We start from the raw sequence: 23,391 nt of genomic DNA, 5'->3' as shown, positions 1-23,391 counted from the left end.
GCCCTGCATGTGGCAGGGGGGTTGGAGATTCATGATCCTTGAGGTCCCTTCCAACCCTGGCCATTCTGTGATTCTGTGAATTTACATTTTTTCAACTGTTTGAAATAATTTTTCAGTTGTTGAGAAATCACAAAGTCAAAAAACAGAAAAATCAATATAAATAAGTTTGCTGCCCAAGAATGACTGAAGCATATATGCAAAAACATGCGTATATCCTAAAAATTAGCATAAGGTGAGATCTGCTTGTATGTCCATACAGTAAGTTGTTTGGGGTTTTATATATTCATGATTATATAAGAATGTATTAACTAAATGGGCATCATGACCAAGCAATTTAATAAAGCACTATTTAATTCTTCACTGTGTGATGAGCAAAATTTATTTTTTTTCAATCCATCTTTACTAGTGCAATATTTAAAATACGCCATGAAAATCACTCCTTCATTGTGTTGGTCCAGTACCAACATAATCAAAATCAGTGATTTGTATAAAAACAGGAAGTTGATTTAAGAAACCTGATCATTATGTATGGACTGTAGTTGTAGTAAACAGCAATGTTGTCAAGAACTTTCAAGGAAGTTCATAACATCAGGAATTCTGCATATCTTTAGAGAGCGTACTGGTTCAAGGAATTCTCATCTTCGTTAAGAATTCATTAATTAGTCTTCTTTATCTTGTTATACCCGCCTCTGCAACCATTTTAGAAAAGGCACCTTTTCGTTGTAACAAATTATGTGGTGTATCATACTCTAGAATCCTTCCTGCATCCAGAACAAGCACTCTACAACACAAAAGCATAAAGATTACAGAAGATAAAAAATTCAACCATATTTTCCAGTCCTTCTACAGATACCTACTAACTGGAACTCTTACTTAGAAGATCTATCATTGCTTTCTAAAACTAGTTATACCCATATTAATAAAGCCTTTTGGAAATGGAATGTTTGCTCAGTTGGTAAAAATTCTGCAGTGTGTCCCTTTGTTCTAGAAAATTAAGTGTTCATAACAGTAGCTAATACTTGCAACCTAGCAGGAAAAAAATGTAATTAGAACATGGAAACAGAATACAAGGTTATCAACCTTTAATTAAGACTGATACCCAAGACTTTTGTGATACACTGGGTTGTACAGATACAAAGCTACTAAGGAAAAAAGAGTAAATATTATAGGTCTGCAAACTCATGCATCTAAAAGCAGCCATTAATTTTTAAATGACATATCAAAACTTAACTTACCTTTCTGAATCCATGACTGTATGTAATCTGTGGGCTATTGTTAATATTGTGCAGTTGTAAAACTCTCTTTTGATGGTGGACTGCACCAAGTTATCAGTTTCCATGTCAACGGAAGCTGTCGCTTCATCAAGGATTAGGACTTTTTTCTTTCGTAGCAAAACACGGGCCAGACAGACCAGCTGTTTCTGGCCAACACTGTTAAAAATACATCAAGAAGCTCAGGTTAGGCACTTTGAGGAAGGGGAGAATGATCTTGTTTCTTCACTACTTACACCTAGACACTGGAGCAGATGTTGTTGACCTAAAGCTGGGACTAGTATGGAGCCTATCTATTCCAACTTCCCCTAAAAAGCTTCATAATTCTCAAAACTCTGACGAAATATATCCACCTAATTTTGAAAATTCTTATTCCTTCTCACACCGTGTACCAACAGTAAATATGGAGTGTCTTTTAAACCTAGCTTTGCCCTCAATTTCGGTATTCATATTATTATGGGGAACCTGAATTGGCCAGACTGAATATAATAACATTCAGAAGTCTGGATATTCCTGTATGTTACCTCTGGTGTATGCCTTGCAGATATTTCTGAAAATAATCTGTCCTAAAAAACTCAAGTTATTTTTCAATATGCTCCATTTAAATTACTGCTTGTCTCTTTGCTGCTGAAAGCTTCACTATTTGTCGGTGTCCTTATATTTCAAGTGTCACTCTCCTTACATTTCTATGGGGTAACATTCTACAAATTAAAAATGAGTTGCTTTGCCTAATCCCATAGAGTAAAAAAGTTCACTGTAGTTTTGCCTTTTTTTTTTTTTTTTTTTTTTTAAATAAATGAGTAAACAAGCATGTTTCTTCCAGATCTAATTAGGTGGTACATGAAGCCCCCATTCCCCATTCATTTATATACTTAAGCTGAAACCACTTCCTTTGCTTCCCATACAACATAGGCTACAGGACTTCATATAGTTATGACCTCAAAACCGTGAAGGAAGTCCTACTACCAATACTTCTATTTGGAGTGGAGAAGAGTAATCTTTATATTGATAATTTCTGTAACAAGTTATGTGGAAAGAAAACACAGTTTTACAGTATCAGAAAATAACTACAACAGCACTTGCTATTTATATACCTGAGATTTTCACCACCTTCTGAAATCTCATGAAGGAGCTTCTTTGGAAGTGACTGGACAAAACTCTTTAAGTCACACAGTTCCAGTGCCTCCCACAGTTCATGATCAGAGTGTTTTCCAAGTGGATCCAAGTTTGACTGCAGTGTCCCAGAAAACAAGATGGGATCCTAAATAATAGCAGAGTTTGAGTACAAAGTTCCAACACAGACTTAAAGAGTATGCTATAACACAACATTGCATTAACGTAGGAAAGCGAAATAAGTAATTTTGGATCTGTTGTTGTTTCCATGGAAATAAACAGGAAGCATTACTTTCAGGACAACTTATGTACATACATGATTCGTGATTATACATTACTTTATTCCCTATGAATTAGTGATGCAGTTGAGACTTGAAAGCAGCATGCATAGACTTACAGAGTCATGCATAGACTGCTCCTGGAGAGCGCAAGTTATTCTGGCTAAGATTGTTAAACTAAATCTGGCACAATAAAACCTAATGTCACACTTTTGGTCTGACCTGTTTTGAGATTTCTTCCACGTAAATACCAACATGCAATAATCACGACATTTTTTCAAGATAGCACTATGCAAGCATTACTAAAGATTACTGTTCAACTGAAATGTTGAGCAATAACATTCTATTGGAGTTTTATGTCTCTGTCTTTTGGCAGTCTATAGACTTCCGGCTTGTAATTTCTCAAAAAAAAAAAAAAAAAAAAATTTCCTCAAGTCAACAAAGTAAAAAAAAATACTCCACAAAACTTAAATGTTTTGTGTTACAAGCACACACACACACCAAAAAGTCATCTGAAAAACACATCTCACCTGTGGAATAATGTTAAGATTTCCACGCAGGTCATGGAGTCCAATAGTTGATATATCAATTCCATCTATAACTATTTTGCCTCCAGATCCCTCTAGAACTCTAAACAAGCAATTTGTGAGTGTTGATTTACCAGCTCCTGTTCTCCCTACAATTCCAACCTGAAACAAAAAGTTTACTGGTAAAGACTATAACTTTCTATGCTGAGTGCTGTATATAAAAAACGACTAATAATTTCAGTTTTAACTTTAATCTTCTGTTTATTTCACCAACATTATAGGTGGATAAAATTGTTTAAAACTCACTCTTGACATGCTTACAATCACAGCTCTGCCTCCAGCCTATGCCTCGTTCAATAGGAAGCCTTTACTTATGCCTTCTTTTGTCTAGCACTCCTCAGCTGAACTACTCAAAACTAGGTTCTGTTCAGTGTTCTTTGATCCCAAACCCAAAGCTGCTTAACTCCAATCTAATATATAGCTTTTAATATAGTTTTCTACAGAAATATTCAGCACAGTGGAAAGATTTTTTATTTCAAATTTGGATCTTAGAAATGTCCTATTTGGTTGAAAAATCTAGAACAGTTTCAACGTAGTCTTTGTAACAAATAACATTAAAATAATTAGCATTAGCATAAATGCTAAAAGTATTTTAACTGTAATATTTTTCCCTACGCTTTTCTTTTCCCCCAAAGTTAAATAAAGCTTTATCTCAAATTCAATGAGATATTTGCCCGTCATAGTATGTGGGGAAGGGTGGGAAATAGAACATTACCTCCACTTCTAACAGGGATAAGAACTTCTACAGAGTAGGAGAAAATATTTTTCATTTTTTCATTTGTTTTTTTTCTTTAATATCTTAGTCACTTATCATTTTTTCTGTTCAACATAATCTTGGTATATTTAGTATTGGAGTCTATTCATATGAGATATTTTTGAAATAAAAAGTCCAGAAACAGAAGTTTATGCTTCTAACTTATTTCTTATTATATACAATACCTTCTCTTTATTCCGTGTCTGAAAGGAGATGTCATTCAGGGCCAAACCAAGATCCTTCCTGTACTGAGCTTTGTAGTTAACAAACTCTATTATTCCTCTATCAGGCCAACCTACTGGTGGTCTTTTTGATGTAATCCATGGTTCCTGGAATTAAAAGCACTGTTATTTAAGTATATACCAGGAAATAAGTCCCAAATCATTTAAAAAAAAAAAAAATAGGAAAATTATATACATCTAGAACTCCCAGTAGTTTAGAATAATTCCATTGTGATATAAGGGAAGGAAAAATTTCTTTAAATGATGTAGCCAGCAACAACATTCCAACTTATCTGTTTGTTTGTTTTTAAGAAAATTATATAGTCATTTAAGAAGCTGAACTGTGTAGTTTCTAATAGTTCCCTTATTTGACAGGGAAGGAACTGAATTTAATCCAAAGTCTAATCTTCCAGATATTTTCAACACACATTGTATGAGAAACATTTTGTTTTAAGGAGTACGAAAGAAAAGCAAGATGTTAACATAAAGAAACAAAAACATGGGGGAGGGTAAAAGAAAAAAAAGACACAGAAGAGGGACTTGTTTCTGAGACAGACTTTTACTTCTCTGGGTACTACTTTCAAAAAACACAATAACCAAGGCCAAGAGCTTTGAAATAAATGCCTCTTCAGATATGTGAATAACAATGCCTCTCTTCCCTGTTTGCCACTCTTAAAATGTTCTTCTTGGTTGCACAAAGCATGGAAAGTTGACCTGAGCTGCAGGTGAATTAGTCTTACTGGAAAATCTATTACTAAGAAGGATGCCAAATAATTCACTGTTTCAATATAAAAATGGTAACTGTAGATAGAATGGATAAGCTGCACATTAGTAAAAAAATTGACAAAGTATGTAATAAATTATAGCCAGCTTTTACCACAAACCAATACTAAATCAAATCTACATCATTTTCTTTGTACACAAACTAAATATCCATTTACTATTCCAAAAAGAATGCTCACCTCTTTATCCATGTTTGCATATTCGCAAACTCTTTCAATTGAAACTGCATTGGTCTCGATTTCACATGCTTTACGCACCCAAAAATTTAGACTCTGAATTATCTGGAGAAGAAAGTTGCATTGTAGAATGTAACAATTCAACTATACTGGAACACAGCTTAATGATTTCAAAAATTACCCAAACTGAATCATTTCACAAGCACACAGTAATAGTATAACATGTGAAAGGAAGCTACAATATGTGGCTCATATTGTGGACACATCATTACACTATTTCCTAGATAATGTACACTAATACCACACACATAAAATAATCTATATTGGAGATAATCATCTGATCTGTTGTGTCTGCCAAATTCTTCAAACATGAGGAATGTTTCTGCAGGCAGAATCAGTATGACCTTTGTGTAATCAGGTAAGTAACAATTTTGCCTCTAGATACAGGGGAAAAAAGTGAGCCCAAAGAGGTTTTTGTTTCTTTTTTGTATGATTCAATTGTTTTGAGATTTTCTCTGTAGCTAAATAAAGACTGGTGTGAATTTCATGTCAGATGAAGGTGGAACACCATGCAGTACCTGGCACTGTCATCACTGAGTACATGATATAAATGATAGTTATTCGGAGAGAACAGTAAAGAATGGAATTCTTCTAAGTTGGGGGTAATGTAGGTATAGCAGGATAGGCAATTCTCTTTCTCCCTCTTTTTCCTCTCTTACTTTTTCTCCCCAGGCTCTCCTCCTGCCTATCTCCCTTCTCAGTTTCTATTATTTCTGAAGTACTTTCCATGGTGAGAATCTGGACGTTGCTATGCTCTTAAGCACCACACATTAAAGAAATTCTGGATGCTTTAGTCTAAGTATATGTGATACTTAAGACTTATCTAAATTAGAAACCTATCAATACAGTTCATCTTACTACAGGACACTCTGCTAATGTAGCTCTCAAATTTTTACACGCACAATGCGAAAAGTAAATGATTTTAATAAACTTTTAAAGTAAGTATCCCCACATAATATTCAGTAAGTGAAGAAGAACAAGAAATAAAATATGAAATATATTTGAATATGACCTGGTTTCTTACACTTGATTTAACAAAATAGTTAAAAGTAAGCCATACGTAGTGTGATTAACTTGATTTTTAAGTATATTCTAATAACTCTCATTTCATCTAAATTCAAGGTAAAAAAATAATTACTGTGAGGCTTCCCAGAATTAAAGGAACTTACAGAACAAAGTTGTCCTTGTTTTGGGATTTATTAACTGCCCCCACCGTATACATTATCTACTCAACTTCACTGAACCTATTCTTCCCTTTTCATAGGGAATGTGATAGCAGCAAAAAATTATTCCATGACTTACATTTAGAGCGTATGATATTGATAAACCCACTGTAGAAGAACTCACTGTATTTCCAGCCAGTACTACAAACAGTGCAGCAAAGAACACCATTAAATTCCCTAGAAATTCAAGCCTGACAGATAGCCACCTGCAGTAAACAAGTCAAAGAAAATGAGTTACTGCAAATTTTTCTTTTTCTCTGAGTGCAGTGAACATACTGCTAATAATGGCTCTTCTAGAGCTGTGCCCCAACTTTCCTTTCAGAGAAGGTATGTACCACCATTCAATTTCACAGATGGTATGGAGAGGGAATATGATGTCTAAAACAAGTAGCACAGTTAAGAACAAAACGCAGTCTCTCCACAGATGACTAATGCTCTCTTCACTACTCATATGGCTTTTCAACTCTTCCTATCCAGATAAAATTCAAGTATATGACTGAAAACTACAATAGAAAATCTTCTTCATGCTAATCTCTATCTGTAGCTGAACCGAATCACAAGTGGGGGAAGAGAAATGCTCTTACTCCCTTAAACCTGAGATTCCATTCTTATTACTGTAGGAATAGGCCATGTTACTACCACATGAACTACTGCAATATAAAATTCATTTGTTCATAAGCTTGGTAGAGGAAGTATTAATTGCAATACAGTACGTAGTCCATGTTTATAATCCATCTTTTGTTGTTGGTATTCTCATCCTAAACAGCACATGCATACTTTCTATTAACCTGCTAGTTTCTGGTACACAAAGAAGAAATCATCCTAGTGCTTAGACATCATCTGTGCACTCATTACAGAGGACATTAGATAAATTGTTCTTATCCTGTTTCTCAAGTAGCTTTGCTCTGACTAAAGGAAACACAATCGTTGTAGAATTCTACATCCAAAGGTTTCAGTCAGAGGTGCTATAAAGTACCTGTTTGAGATGACATTGTTGTAGAAATAAACTAAGTTCTCATATACAACATCATTATTTTTTCTAATGAATCTCTCCTGATGGCCAAATGCTCGGATTGTTGATCCTCCTAGGATAGTCTCCATGAAGTGGGAGATGACAGGAGAATGTGATGCTCCTGCTAGCCGTCGAATCTGTCGGGAGCTTGCTATGTAGTATCGCTAATCAAACAGTACAGGAAAAAAAACGGACATCTTAACTTGTTACAGTTTCCTTTACATTATTTTAAATTATTTAATATTATTTTATATATTTTTTTCCAGTTCTTCTAAAGCTGTTAAGTAATTCCTGTAAATGTTGCATATGAAGAAGTTGGAAAAAAATTACACCGACACTTTAATGCTGAAAAATGTAATATATATTACTGGGAAGGTTGAATTAAAAGCAAATAATTCCCAAGTTATCTAACTACAAGAGGCACATAGCAACCAACTAGAACTTCCATGTAAACTTGAAAAACAGAATGCTGTTTCACATGAAAATTGTTTTTTACTTCTTTAATGTAATAATGCCTGCATTTAAATTCCTTAGCAGAGACTGAATCCATGCCTTCTTTTCTTTCATATACATTCTTGTTTTAAGAACACTTGAAGTCTTAATTAGACATGTACTTTGAGCCTCAAGAAACAGGAATGCAACCGTTAGTCTTTCTGAAACATTACCTTTCAGTATCTCCATAGCATAACTGACACTTTAGCCAAAAAAAAAAAAACAAAACAGCAAGGTAACAAGGCATCAGTCTATTTTTACATCAATATTGTATCTGTCTAAGAAAAGAAAATGTAAGGAGAAAAATAAAAATTGTTGAAAGTTCCTAAGCACTACAGGATATATTCTAGGACTCTTCTAATTTCCTTTTAACAAGTTAGAAGATTTTTTTGTGCAAGTAAATTTAGATGCATTCTGTAGATTTTTTTTCCGCTGTGAGTAATAATTTAAGCCTGTAATGTTGTTTGTTTTGGAAATCTTATGTACATACAACTAGAAAACATTACAAAAGCCTAATGAACTTACTTGGATAATAAAATACAAGTATCCCAGGGGAATAACTACCACTATGAACAGTGGTGAGGAAAACGTGATAACTAGAACGGTTCCAACAACATCTAGTGTACAGTTCAGCCAACTTCGTAAGTAATAATGAAAACGTATGTCCACTATAAATAAGTCCTGTAACAATGCACAGAAGAATCAAGATTTTTGAGTAAATTTTGCTACTACATAAACTATAACACCCTCAATATAAGTTAGTAGAAATGCTCCCCACCTAATTACGTCCTAATGACATATATTCATATATGAATATTATTTTTCTAAAGGTGAACTAGATAAAATGTCTTTTATAGTACTTATGGCATGTCAGAGAACAGGCTCTTCTATGTAAGCAGTTAATAAGTCTGAAGTGTACTGAAATAATCTCCTACTGTACACAGTAACACAATTTCAAATCTTGTTTATAATATAACGCTATTAAAAAACAGAGGCTTTAATGAAACCCGTATCAACTGACTTCTTAGCATATTACACAGATAGCATCAGCTCTATTCTAAAATACACAGCCCTCACCAGTTACTGCATTTGGATTAATTAGTCATACATTGCAACAATCTGAACAAGCTATTTTTGACAAGACCAGGAAGTATTAAAATCACAGTAAATAACATTTGTCTGTATAATAAGAAGTCCCAAGTAAAGTCAAAGTGCTCCAAAAACCAAGCAAAAAACACCAGAAAATAACATTCACTGTAAGTCTATATACACTAGAGAATGTGAATTGATGTATTCATTGGTTTTGGCAACAACATCTGATTCTGATATGCAAACAAAAAAATAACAGACCTACTTATTAGAAAAAGTGGATTAGATTTTTGTCTAGTAAACTCATTGTACTGTGGGAGTAAAAATTAACAAATGGCATCTTAATGATCATAGGTAGGGTCTATACAACTTTTGCTAATGAAATATTTTGGGTATTTTGCATGAAAGTAGGTACAGACATTTCTGTAAGTTCTTATGCAGAGAAGCAGCTTTCATTCATTAGATATTGCGTTCATTTACTTTGATATCTTTTATTTTTCTATAGAACTAAACAGGATTAAATCTGTAGCTACTCGAGCTTCATTTTCTTAAAAGAGAAAACAGTCATGAGTTTTCCATTTACCTTTGTGAATCTATTGATGATCTGACCTACTGGATTAGTTTCAAAATGCTGAAGAGGAAGGTGCAATACACTGTCCAACAGCTGATGATGTAATGTCCTAGAAGCAGCAAGGGAGCCCTGGGTGAGCACGTAGGCACCGCAGCAAACAAGCAGTCCTTGGGAACAGATAAAGTAAAAGACAGTCTGAATGGTAGGGGAGGGAGAGGATTTAACTTCATACCTTGGTTTTAGCAAGTTTTTGCATTGGCATTTTGTTGATAAATTTTACTTCTTTGTAAGCATGTCCTCCCTGCAATTAAGTCTCAAGCTAGCACACTTCCCTCCCTAACATGCTAACATACAGAACTTCATTTGATTACATTCAGATGTTCTAAGAACTCAGAAGTATAAAAGTTAAAAAGCATTTTCTACGCTGCTGTATATCTATTCTGCTGCTCCTCTCCCAGGTTAAACAACTGCATCGTATTGCACATAAATCTGTTTATGAAACAACTAGTATTATTTCTCTAGTAATAAACATTTTGGTAGATCAAAGTTGGCAAATGGTGGGAAACCAGTCATAAATGCTCATACTTACCTTGTAAGAATCCCAAAAGCCCATAAATACCAAGTTTGTAATTTCGTGACTGTTGCCATTCTGTGAAATCACTGATTTTTGATGTCTCTGCAGTCCAGGTGCTAAGCCACAGATTTTGCCCAATGGCTAGTGCATTTTGTCCTAAATAAGCAGCCACGGATAGCCACATCCATCGCCAGTCAAAGGCTTGAAGGTATTTTAAAACAACTGACATTTTCATCTGAATTATAAAAATAATTGTTAATAATAATAACAATAAGAATTACTCATAAAAACAGTATCATTGTTGAAGACAAATAGATATTATACAATGGACACTGAATATATTAAATTCGCAATAAATCTACAGAATTTCTTCATTTCCTAAATCTGATAACTAAGGTATATAAAATCATAGTGCTAAAAGGTTTCACCATCGACTACATTCTGTTTTTTAATCATATGTATCCTAGGCAACCTTGCTTGTGACACTTTGCAGCAACAGACTTCAACAATCTTAGATACACAAATTATTAAACAATTATTCTTTAATAATCAAATAATCCAATCAAAAAACACACCACCACTGCTACCAATAACAAAAACAAAACAGGAAACAAACAAATAAAAAAAAAACTCAGCATGCAGTTTACTTAAAGCAAGTATTACTCCTGTTCATCACTGTAGTTAGAAACTTTAAAGCTGCTTCTATGGGCTACTGAAGTCAAGGGAACTTGACATAGAAGGATAGAGTTTTCATCATCCTGTACATGAAGTTATCAGAGAGAAACTTGGGCCAACAGAAAGGTGGAAGTGATAACAGTAGTATAGGTTCTGTGCCTACGTCTGTCTTCTCACTGGAAACTCAGTTCTTGTCCACATCCCTATTCTTATTTTATTTCTGAGGAAATTTTGATCTTCTTCACATTCTACTTCATTTGTTCTTTTCCATCTCCCTAGCAGTGGCAGACCTCTCTCTCTCTCTCTCTTTTTTTTGAGGACTGCAAAAAGTACATTTCTAACACAAAACAATACTGAAGGACTAATAACACTAGTCCTTCAGTATTAGCAAGATTTCTAGTCTCTGCTCCAGCACACAGGTATTTAAACCTCCTAAAAATGAGACAGAGAGACTTTTTTCTTAAGTAAAATCTTTTAAATGTCTTCTTTCTGAAATACACAAAACAGACACAATCTAGAGATCATATAGATAGAAAGATGTCAGGGTAGATTGTTAAAGATCAGTAAAAAATTCTAAGATTTATTTTAAATGCAGCGATTAAATGCCAGGCTGTTCTAACAAGGAAGAGGAAAGTGAACTGAAAAATAATACATTTTCTCTTATGTGTAAAAAACAAAAACAACAACAAAAAAAAAACAACACAAACACCTCAGTTTTTTCTATTGCTGATACTTACACCACCAGTGGCAACTTTTTCCTTATTATTTCTGAGAATTTTCCACTGATCTGAAGAACTGAAAGTAAGAAATATACTTTCAAATCTCCTTGTAAACCACTAAAATATATCCATTTTTATCCAAGTATAAAAATGTATACTATGAAATCTTGTAAATTTTTCTTTCTTACATGCAATCCGCTCTTAGCTGTTCTAATTTTTTGTTTAAAAAACTTCTTAATCAGAGGACCACACTAGGTATATACTTTTCATTTCTTGTATTGTCACGTGCAGATAAAACTGAGCTTGCCCTGCACTGACTGACTCTGCAGCTAGAAATGTAATACCACTCTTTTGTGAGGCATGCAAGTATGCTGCAACTTGGATCTCAGCCCTTGTCTGGGCCAAAGAATAAGGCTTATTATTTGTCATGACTGTTTCTACTACATCTGATCCAAGGTGATTAAGCTCAAGTGTTCTGCATTGTCTCTTTGTTTGGTGGAGTCTGTTCTACTCTGGGGAGCTTTGCACTACCTCCTGCCCTACAGATATATCGCTAAAGTGCACTAGAAATTCATCAAGGAGCTCATCTCACTACTTGAAAGATGATCAGTTTTTTTAAAGATGGAAAATGAAAAAATCAATATGGAAGAAACAGCATAAACAACCTGATAATATACTAGAAACTGCTGCCAAGGCTGAAAGTGCCCTTCACTCTCACTTGACATACTTTAGACAGGGAAGCAGCCCATGAACTAGACCCCCTGAACTCATGCAGCACATCAAATGCACTTCTTTCATACAAAACTAAAACAGAAGATGAGCTCCAAGTGCATACTCTGCAGCCAACTGCTAATGGGACATTCAGTCTTAACCTATGTTTACAAAGCGGAGGATAATGACACAGCCTACAGTATAAGAACTTAGGGTTGCTCTAGCATTGCATCAGATGGGCAATGGCTATTGTTTTTTTAATACTTACTGCCTGGGTTTCAACAAATCTCTTTGCTGCAGACTCCTCCCTAGTTGACACTCTTCATTTGAAGAACTTGCTATAGAAGCAAAAAATAGTAAAATTGTTTCAATTATTATACAACGAGTAGATGGGCACAGTGAAAGGATCTAGAAATAAAAAGGAAACACGGTGACGAGTGGGTGTACTTTAAGTCATGAATCCTGTAAGTCAACCTGGTCTTGAGACAAGACAGACATGAGGCAACAAGGTGCCCTCACAGCCCAGGAAACAGTTGTTTTCTGGGCTGCATCAGAAGAAGCAAGACCAGCAGGGTAGGGAGGTGATCCTGCCCCTCTGCTCTGCTCTGGTGAGACCTCACCTGGACTGCTGTGTGCAGATGTGGAATCCTAAGGACAGGAGAGACATGGATCTGTTGGAGCACGTCCAGAGGAGGGCCACAGAAATGTTCCAAGGGATGGAACACCTCTCTTACGAGGACAGGCTGAGAGAGCTCGGGCTGTGCAGCTTGGAGAAGAGAAGACCCCAGGGAGATCTGAGAGAGGCCTTCCACTGTATAAAGGAGGGCTATCAGAAAGGGACAGACTCTTTGGTAGGGTCTGTTATGGTAATACAAAAGGAAGTGGTTTCAAACTAAAAGAGGGGAGATTTAGATTGGATATTAAAATTTTTTTTTTTACAATAATGGTAGTGAAACAGTAGAACAGGTTGACCAGAGAAGTGCCCTGTCCCTGGAGGTATCCGAGGTTTAAGCCGGACAGGGCTCTGAGCAGCCTGAGGTAGCTGCCAGTGTCCCTCCCTCTTCATTGCAGGGGAGCTGGACTAGATGACTTTCAACTCCTTAGAATTCAAACAATTCCATGATTTTAATAAAATACTAGAACTATGGCAGCAAGTAAATTTCCCTCCCAATATGAAGTTAAAAAGCATATTAAAAAAAAAAAACTGCAACATTATAGTTTGCTTGAATGTCTGAAAGGAGCAACTTAGAATTAACAATAGTTAAACATACTGTCTTTACTCACTCTTCATGACTAGTTCATGTTTTCCCACACCACCATCTCTACAGTCAGCCCAAGACTGCTTCCTGCTGCCTCTTGCAAATTTGCTGTTCTGTCTTTCCCCTCCTCCCCATCAAATCTCAGCAAATATTTGGGAGTCCTGGCCTGAGGAGCACATACTGAACAACGAGGGTACAGAACTGAATCTGAAAACACGCAAATGGTTTGTAAATATGCTTTTTCAAGGTATTAAGTGATTTTTGTTTGTTTATGCTGTCTACTTGTTGGCTGAAGTATCTCTTAAAAGTACAAAAAGCTTCATTTATTTATCTTCTACAAATGGATAATATTTTCCTATGCATTCTACCTTGATTACAGCAGTCTAAGATGAAAAAAATGGGAAGCGTCCAGTATAAGTCATTGACACTTGAAGACAAATTTGAAATGTCCTCTAAATATTTATTGAATAACAGAACCTTAAGAGAGTCAGGTAGTTTAGCAAAGTACTTAATCAGTATGTAAACGCAAAAATATCTGCATAAGGCAGCTTGATTGTACATCCTTTAATTGAAAGACTAAGTCATTTGATCTCAGAGAACTAAAGCCTGAATTCTATTTTTAATTTCAACCAATAATTTTATATCGAAACATGTATGGAAATGTTTTTCATTTTACAGAAATTATTCAGTTTGTTACAAGGAAGGGGAAAAGAATATTTTGAGAAGCTTAAATGAAAAGGAAAAATAATAAATACACTATACAAATGTTCTCACCTTCATTTGGGGTTGTCTTTTCACTTCTGTTCTCCTCACTGAAGACTTGAATAAGCTCAACAAATTTAGCTCTCTTTGAAATGAGTTCTTGGTAGCTTCCCATTTCACTTATTTTCCCCTCTTCCATTACTATTATAAGATCAGCGTGAGGCAGGAGTGTTAAGTTATGTGTCACCAAAACACGAGTCTGAAAACAGTGTTTTCCATTTCACCATATAAAAAAAAAGCAAGTATTAAAAGTAGGCATTTTATTAACATAGCAGCTGAATTTTTCTTGGATTTTGGTTACTTGTCTACCTTATTACTACAGTCATTTTTTTTTTGCCAGCTTTACTACATTTCTCCTTAAATTGCCAAGTGTAATGTCAAATAGTTTATGCTTATAGCTATTCCTTATTACTTGTACTTACCTGTTTCTTACTGTGTATCCTATGTTCAGGAATGGTTTAGATTCAATCATAAAGAGAAAAAGCAGATACTACAGCTGCTAACATACTAGATATAGTCTTACTATTATATCTGCCAAGAAGCCTATCATTACTGGAGTTCTTTCTTCTGTTAGATATTTATCACCCATGAAGCAGCAAAGTAAGAAAAGAGGAAAGGTAGAGAGGGGAAGTAAAAGACGTGCTTTATAATAAGTATTCATAATAAGTAAGCATTTCACAATGATACATGTGTTTTGCAGGAATAAGCTTGAATCAGCAGGAGTAATCTGCACTAATTCATACAACCATCTTACCTTTCCACATTAACAGTTCTTACATGAAAAAACTTATTTCCTCTGATTCCACTTTCTCTTATGGAATTTCTTCAGTCAACAAGCCCTTCTTTTTATAACCTGCGTTGACTATAACTTCTTCACAGCAGCAAGGCATCAAGAGTAACCACAAAGGATTTCATCTCGATTTGCCATGCCACACACATCACTGCACTCATCAACAACTATCAGCAAAGTGGAATGGCCAAATGCCATAAAACTCAAATTTCCAGGTGTATTGGAACTGTTGAATCATGGCCGGAACCTCTGATTGATCACCTGAGGTGAGCACTGAGTCAGCTGTGGGAACACAAGTGAAGGCAATTCAGCTCTGTGACCAGAAGGGGTGGAGCCTGGCTGCAGCTCTCCTAGACCCCATTTAAGGGCTGACTGCCACTGAAGAACAATTTCTCTCTGGAGATTTCTCCTTGTGGAGTTTCTTGTGAGCCTGTAACACCAGTGAGCACTCTTCATTTATCTCTGATTATCTTTTCCAATGTGATAGTCTTACTAACCTAACTTCTCTGTATACTTATTGATCATCCAATACTTTACAACATCTGTATACTTACTGATCATACACCAGGTTATGCCAGCTCTCAGCTTTTTTTTTTTTTTTTTTCTTTCAGTCTGTGTTATGGCCACTTGATAGGCTTCAGAGCTATGGATTCATCTGCTTTTTGTTTATTCCCTTAACTCAGAATAATTTTCAACACAATAGATAAGAGAGGAACTTTCTCAGAATGACTGAGAGAATGCAGTTATGTCAGTTGAATTATACAAAGCAGTTAATCTCCAATTTAAGAAGCAGCCTCCCTGCTTTACCTTGCTTTTTAAGAGACCTGAAGGCCCAATGAGCTTCTCAAAAAGATGTTTTCCAACGTGTACGTCTACAGCAGATAGAGGGTCATCCAGAAGATACAAGTCAGCATTGCTGTACACAGCCCTAGCAAGACTCACTCTCTGTTTCTGCCCCCCACTTATGTTGACACCCTAAAAAAAAAAAAAGGAAGCTGAAACAATCCACATTTTAATACAAAATACTATGAAGACCAGTTTATCACAGGCAATTTGTTATATTTTTTCAGATATCTAAAGTAAATTTTGTAAAATAGAAAAGTTATAACTTGGATTTTCAAGTAATTAAAGTTTGTCCTTTGTTGATTAACTTACCATTCCAAAATGGGCAGATGTAACGTACCTTGTTAACTACTATTTACAGACATTATTTACAGTATACAGGGTACCCTTGGAAAATAAAGAGTGACTCAAACATCTGCATAGAAAAGAGCCATTTTAAAAATTAGTGAGAATTCAGAACTTGAACAGAAGTTGAAAGCTAAGTAAGGAGTTGAGCTATATGTACTTGTTTGAGCACTGAATCATCTGATGACACTGAGTCATCAGTGTAAATTATCAAATGGATCATAGATAAAAACATAAAAGCCATAACTTGAATTATCAAATAATTTCTGACATGTCAAACTCTCACCCTTTCTCCAATCTCTGTTTGATCTCCATTGGGTAATTGTTCCAAATCTGGCAGCAAAGCACAAGACTCTAAAACAAGCTCGTAGTATGATCTATTTAGATCTGTGCCAAAGAGAATGTTTTCCTGTAAACTGCCATTTTGAATCCAAGCTTGCTGAGCAACGTAAGCCACTGAACCCTGAATACAAAGAATTGAAAATTCATTTTATTTGGGCTTTCTGAACACACAAAAAAACTAGTATTTAAAATATGTTTGCTATTCTAGCTTTATCTCAAAGTAACTAGACATTACTTACATAACTCAAACATTATTAAAATTTTAAAATATTTACTAAGACAATAAAAACAATCTGTTGAATACTACTATACAACAGCTTGCCTCTAATTACTATAAGTGCACATACTTTCAATAAACCTGACAGAGCTGAGACTTCCACTGAGTAAAGTCTTTTAGGAAGAGATCTCAGTGACAATCAGGGGCATCCATTTTAGATATAAGATGTAAGAAATGAGAATAGCTTTGTAATTACTTAGATTGAAAGCAATTAAAAATATTTATACAGTTAATTTTTATTTGAAGATAAGAGATTCAAGAAAGTAGTACTAAAGCTTCTATTGCCAGTATTTTTATCGTCACAAATAGATGAAAAGTAAAAGCTGCACTTTGAAAAGCAATTCTGCTTAATTTAGTCAGTGGCTGGTGGGTTAGGATGGGAGGGTGGAGGGACAGACAGACAATCTTACTCTTCTATGAACGGTTCCTTCAAGTTTCTCCATTTCTCCAAGAAGTGCAGAAAGAAAAGATGATTTTCCAGATCCAACTTGTCCCACAACAGCAACTAAAGAGCCTTCAGGTATGCTGACACTCAAGCTGGAAATATTGAGGAAGAAATTAGTCACCCTCTTCGTAAATACTGCATCACATGTTTAGGACGTGGTCACTGCAAGAAAGAAATACTGCTTTACCCTCAAAACAATGAGAAATCAGTGTATCAGTTCACATATCTTTTGATATGCAGTAATGAGAATAAATTTACCTGTCTGCAGATTAAGAGCTTCTGCTCTCACCTCGTACAATTAAATGGCAGAATGTGTAAACAGTAAGTGGATTTATTCTTCCCAGGCCTGTAGCTGACTTTCTACCTTACTCAGACAATGAACTGCTAGACTTGTCATGTAGCATCTACTATAGACAATGTGAGAAAAACATTTGAGTATTAAAAGGCTGCCCCTCATCCTCTGCATATTTTGCTAGCAAAATAAGTATGATCTGATCTCACACGTTTGATACAAGGAGGTCACTTGCTCCATCTGTACTCCGTGCTATGTCGATTTAAGCACCTACTGATTTGAACATCCTATTCTAAGATAAACATATTTCCTTCAGATCGGAGTCTAAAGCACAAATGAAATTAAGAAAGACTTTACACAGAGACTACATCAGACTTTAATTAAGGCTGATGAAGGTAGTTTATGCCTGGATATTACACTTCATGCTACACTGTCTGAGATGTGGACACCCATGCCGTATCGCAGGAACTCATCTCCTCTAACCTTGAGATTAATAGGGCAGACAGCACGGTGAGAGAGTTAGACTGGGTAGGCCGTAACCTACTCATCTGCCCTAGCAAAATTTAACAGAGGTTATCAAACAGAGTCTTCACTTGAGTTTGTTTACTCCATTTCCTTATTAACACTCCAAGGAATGCATTGTGTAGCAGTTTAAACACAGCTGAATTTACTCCTAAGAAATGACTCACTAAGCTGGGGAATCACATGCTATGAGACTCCTCTTGGAGCATGAGGGAAACCAGGTCAGATTTGACATTCCAAGCAGATTACATGGGATAATCTGGAAATAATATTCTGGAAATAATAATATCCTTCTGGTATCTTCATCATGAAGTAGTGTTAATCAGTATACACTAATCCTGAAAAAAAACTTTATAGATATCACATTTAGCTAACAGAGCTCATAAAAAATAATAAAAATCTTACTTTTTTAAGACTGGCAGGCCATTTTTCTCCCAGCAGAAAGAAGTAGCAGTAAGCTCAACAGCATGGTCTGTCGTAGTAAGGAAAAAAGAGCAGAATTGCTAACCCATTCCATCAGCTGAGATTCTTAATGATCAGCCATATAAACTTATGTCCAATTACAAATGAGTAACTCCTGCTTACTTCCACTGTAGTTTGTATCAACATCTTCAGGGTTAAGATTCTCAGCAAACAGAAAATCCTCTAAACGGCTCAGAGAAACTTTAGTCTGCAAGAAGAATACAAATATAAATAGTAAGCACAACATGCCTGTGATACCTGAATTCTTAAATAAAACATTAAAACACTCTGAACAGTGTGGAAAGATATATTCCTTGTTTTAATTAAAGACATTCAAAAGAGGGTATTCAGGTGTTTAAAAACTTACTTTGTTTAAAGTACTAAACAAACTAAAGACTAAGACTAAGACAAACTAAGACTAAGTAAGTGTTGGTTTTATTTTTCCCTGAGAATGTACTGCTTGACAATTAGAAAATAACAGAACATGATCAAGTCATCAATGTTAGAAGACATAGTTAATCTTTGAATGGCTGCTTCTTCCAACTCAATTAGATTGTTTTCAAAAACATATGGTGAAATATATATATTTTAATGCAACAGTGTACAGTAACTATCTTCACAGAACAATGAAGACAAAAAAGTATTTCATCATGAGCAGTCCAAGACTGTGCTGTGACACAGAATGAGATGAACTTTCACTAATTTTTAAGTTAATGGAACTAGACCTCAGGTAAATTCATTTTTGATCTAACATGATACAGACCACAGAGGAAACAAATCAGCATAGGTAGCTGCTTTCATTAGTCTCTATCCTTACAAAAAGCTGAGTTGTATAAAACTGTGACAGTGTACATTCATGGGCAGCTCATATAATATGCTCCTAATAGAGTCTTAAAAGCTAGCAGCATCCCTACTGGTATACAATTAGAGCTGAAATTTCCTGATTGGGTACCCTCAGCAGCTTTACTCCTTTTTTGCTCTGATTCTTCCAGTGGTGACTGGAGAAATTTGCCACTATAGAGGCCACACTGGGCCTCCACCACTTGGTACAAAGGGTTCCAACATATAACAAGTTATTTAAAAAGGTGCAGCCCAAATAGGTTACACTTTTCACTGGACTGCGAAGATGAAAAGCTGAGAGAGTAGGAGCAGAAGATGAGTCTTGACTACTAAAAGAATTAAAATCAGAAATGGAAAGCTTAGTCCCAATCAGCTGTGCTACCCCATTATCACTTATTAAGTTTGCAAGGCACACTTTAAACATCCTTCATGCTTCTCCTACCATGAAACAGTGTGCAGTTTTATCTTAACCAAACATAACCACAGATAATTAAATGATTTAATCATTCATAATTATAGATGAAGCAAGACAGAAGATCAAAAGGAGAGTAAACATCAGCTTTACAGCACTTACTCATAATTCCTTTACCTGGGCTACAGCAGAGATTACAGATGGTAAATCAAACAAGGGTAGTCGCAAAATGTTAAACAAAGAAATAGATGTAAAAACTTTAGCAGCTGTTAAAACATGCTCCTTGTCCAGATAAAAGTAGACTCCGAATGTAGCCAATGAAACCTTTTAAATGAAAAAAAAAAAAAAAAAAAGACGCAAATTCATGGTAGAACTAAAATTTATGCACATATAATTTTGTTTTTGTTCTGTTTTGTTTGCATTTCAAACAAGTGGACTTCTGTTTCTGTTCATAATTAAGCAGGGACTTGTCTGCATCTGCTGCACTTGTCTGCAATGCTGTGTGCAGAAATACTACAATTTCAGCAAGTAAAATACCTGCCTACTGTGGTTGATCCAACTGGATCTTACAAAACTGTATGAAATAATTTTCCTACCTCAAGAATTGATTTCTTCCCTTTAAAAACACTCAAATGATGTTTCAGGAAATTTACTTTGTTTTTAGTTTTTCCTATTGGTATTTAGTTATTCCTACCGGTCACAGTATCATAGTAAAATTATTTACAACAGATATTTTTACCACTTGGAATTTTTTTTTCTCCCCAAAATTGTAGTCTGTCATCATCAGAAAATACACTGGCCTCCTACACAACAGATGTTCAAGCCTTCAGAATCACCCAAAAAAGCCTGAAGTTAAGAACCTGTCCTGTGGTGTCTCTCGCGCTTTTTCTTGAGTATAGGAGGAGTCTTAAACTAAACTAGGAACCCTAAACAAGAAGGAATCATATGAAATTGCTAAAGAATAAATTGAGTAATTTCAGTATAGTTAATTTTAACTTCACAAATTTTTCTGACCCACTGCTTGAAGTTATTAACATTAACAGACTGGACAGCCTTAATCCTCCCTTTCACTATTCATAAGGAATATTCCTCCTCACCTGTTAATATTGCAAGTTAAGCACTTGAAGATTTCAGTTGGTGTAGCTGATCTGAAGAGTGTTCATTTATACCTAAAGAAAGTTGCAGTTTGATCCTTTTACTTTCCATTGGAGTTTAACAGAGAGACATAAAGATTCAAAGGCACAAATGCCTTCCTGAATGCCAAAGACACAAATGCCTTCCAATTCAGCTGAAACAAGGCTGGGATGAATTTGTCTCATATTCATTTTATTTTTTCATTTATTTAGCAGGTGAGCATTTGGAAAGGGACTGCTAAAAATTTCAGATTGAAAATGCATCTTCTTAGAACAGAAGAAATATAAAGTAGAATGTTTCTATTGCATAGAAAACAACCGCATGATTAAAACAGCAAAATGAGCTTCATGAGATGCGGATTTGATTTCTTGCTTTTAAACAGAGGTCTCCAAAAGCTTAGTTAATCTATGATCTCTTTGTCTCATTCCACTCTCATCATATATTGTATTTTTGTGATACTGTGAGGCAACATTTTTGATCCATTCAGCAACTACAGCAACTGGCAACATGAGCAACAGTTCTGCTTGAAAGAATACTTTTATAAAACAAACCATAAAAGGAATACAGGTCAAGGTTAACATGGAGTAAGTCTTCAGATATCCTGATGACTTCAAAACATCCACTTCACGTTCTCTAATGTCCATGACCTTCCTTTGATATGAAGGTTCCCATGCATAAAGTTTGAGGATCTATTTAAATGAAAGAAAAAGCAGTGATCATGCTTCACAAAATAAGATTAAGCTCCAAATGCCATTTTCAAAGATTCAGCAACATCAAACTGTAAAAATTTCAATAAACAAAAGTTAGACCCAAGATAACTCAAAATTAGCTTGTTCTTATGGAAAATATGTTCCAGTTTCCCCTTATCCTACACATTTCAATATATTCCCAATGTGTCATAAACAATAAATTAGTTTACTTCCGAACAATATAAATAACAAATTCAGGTAGTCTGTTTTAAAAAGCATTTTCCCTGCACACCAAAATTTCACTCTGGTCAAGGTTTTCAGACAGCTATCAACACATTTTATGTTCTACAAAAAAATGTGGTAGTAAAATTAATGCATAACAGGTAATCAGTTTTTCAAGTCAAATCAGTAAATATTTTTCAAAAAAACACTTTAAGTACATTATGTTAAAATGTCTTCTTTTTTATTTTCAATCATTATCTGCTGAAAGATTACTCAAAGATCCCTATTTTTTTTTTAATAACTTGTCTTAAAAGTTCAAAAGCTAATAAAACACAGCTAAAACAAATTTCACAATTCATTAGTTGTAGCATTACCTTTATTCCATGTAACATTTCATTCAGTAATTTGACTCGCTGATCTGAATATTTCATCTGGCTTTTCTGGTTAAAAGATAACAATGTTCCCATTTTTCAGTGAGGAAAATAAAGAAGTAAAATATGTGGTGTATTTAGTGAATACATATATGTTATGCTAGTTTTGCCTGAAAAACACAACAGCACTGCAGTTACACCATGTTCAGATATATGTGTAGTTCTACAATTCATTACATAGATAAAGGTTAATTAAATACATTATAAAAACATTTTTTTCCCTAAAATATCTTACGGAGTGCATTTAAATTCTTATTTTTTTTCCTCTGGTATCATTATTTTTTTCTATTGACTTAAAATCATAGAAACACGGTACCATAGGTTTTGTTTGAGTAGGGAGACCTTTAAGACCACATAGTCTCAAGCCTCCTGCCATGTGCAGGGCTGCCCCCCACCAGTACAGCTGCCCAGGGCTCCATCCAACCTGGCCTTGAGCGCCTCCAGGCATGGAGCACCACAGCTTCTCTGGGCAGCTGTGCCAGCACCTCACTGCCCTCTGAGTAAATGATTTCCTTCTAATGTCTAATCTAATTTTTCCCTCTTTTAGTTTAAAACTATTCCCCCTTGTCCTACCACTGCACTCCCTGACAAAAACTCTCCTAATCTTTCCTGTAGGCTCCCTCTATGTCCTGAAATGCCCTAACAGGTTTCCGGTTCCCAAGTGTTCAGGAATGGTAATACATTTTTGATCTTCAAAATTGCTATGCATGTCAATACAGATAAAGCATTAATATATTATGCCACTATACACGTGTATGAATATCAATATACACAACGTATCAATTAATCAAGTTCAACCATCAACCTAACTATGAAGTCCATGTATAAATCACATCCTTAAGCATCATATGCAGGTACCTCTTAAATACCTCCAAGGATGGCAACTGCACCACCTCCTTGGGTAGCCTATTCTGATGCCTCATCACTCTTTCCATGAAGAAATACTTCCTGATATCTGATCCTCCCGTGGTACAACTTGAAGCCATTCCCTCCATTACTAATTAATACCTTGTTA

The 23,391-nt window shown here is 35.2% G+C and overlaps 1 protein-coding gene across 5 annotated transcripts in view; it reads right to left on the bottom strand.

The window, feature by feature from the left end:
- Positions 1–348: 348 nt before the first annotated feature.
- The window catches only part of LOC100546330 (multidrug resistance-associated protein 1-like), a 34,070-nt gene continuing 11,027 nt past the window's right edge, over positions 349–23,391 (bottom strand). For 2 of the 5 annotated variants that reach the window (XM_010722236.4, XM_085241175.1), the window contains 22 exons: positions 22,320–22,385; positions 21,586–21,723; positions 20,078–20,224; positions 18,772–18,856; positions 18,592–18,658; positions 17,338–17,464; positions 16,595–16,771; positions 15,928–16,095; positions 14,343–14,529; positions 12,578–12,647; positions 11,617–11,674; positions 10,220–10,439; positions 9,643–9,797; positions 8,496–8,651; positions 7,443–7,642; positions 6,546–6,672; positions 5,187–5,288; positions 4,189–4,332; positions 3,193–3,351; positions 2,366–2,532; positions 1,236–1,430; positions 349–781 (listed from right to left, as the gene is read on the bottom strand). In XM_010722236.4, the coding sequence (XP_010720538.2) occupies positions 670–781; positions 1,236–1,430; positions 2,366–2,532; positions 3,193–3,351; positions 4,189–4,332; positions 5,187–5,288; positions 6,546–6,672; positions 7,443–7,642; positions 8,496–8,651; positions 9,643–9,797; positions 10,220–10,439; positions 11,617–11,674; positions 12,578–12,647; positions 14,343–14,529; positions 15,928–16,095; positions 16,595–16,771; positions 17,338–17,464; positions 18,592–18,658; positions 18,772–18,856; positions 20,078–20,224; positions 21,586–21,723; positions 22,320–22,385 (3,027 nt within the window). In that variant the 3' untranslated portion in view covers positions 349–669. The remainder of the gene's footprint in view (positions 782–1,235; positions 1,431–2,365; positions 2,533–3,192; positions 3,352–4,188; positions 4,333–5,186; positions 5,289–6,545; positions 6,673–7,442; positions 7,643–8,495; positions 8,652–9,642; positions 9,798–10,219; positions 10,440–11,616; positions 11,675–12,577; positions 12,648–14,342; positions 14,530–15,927; positions 16,096–16,594; positions 16,772–17,337; positions 17,465–18,591; positions 18,659–18,771; positions 18,857–20,077; positions 20,225–21,585; positions 21,724–22,319; positions 22,386–23,391) is intronic. The other 3 variants (XM_085241163.1, XM_085241153.1, XM_085241167.1) reach the window with 3 other exon arrangements.

Source organism: Meleagris gallopavo, chromosome 1 (assembly GCF_905368555.1).
Source record: "Meleagris gallopavo chromosome 1, MGAL_WU_HG_1.1, whole genome shotgun sequence".
Taxonomy (NCBI): domain Eukaryota; kingdom Metazoa; phylum Chordata; class Aves; order Galliformes; family Phasianidae; genus Meleagris; species Meleagris gallopavo.
This window is presented reverse-complemented; position numbering and strand designations above follow the sequence as displayed.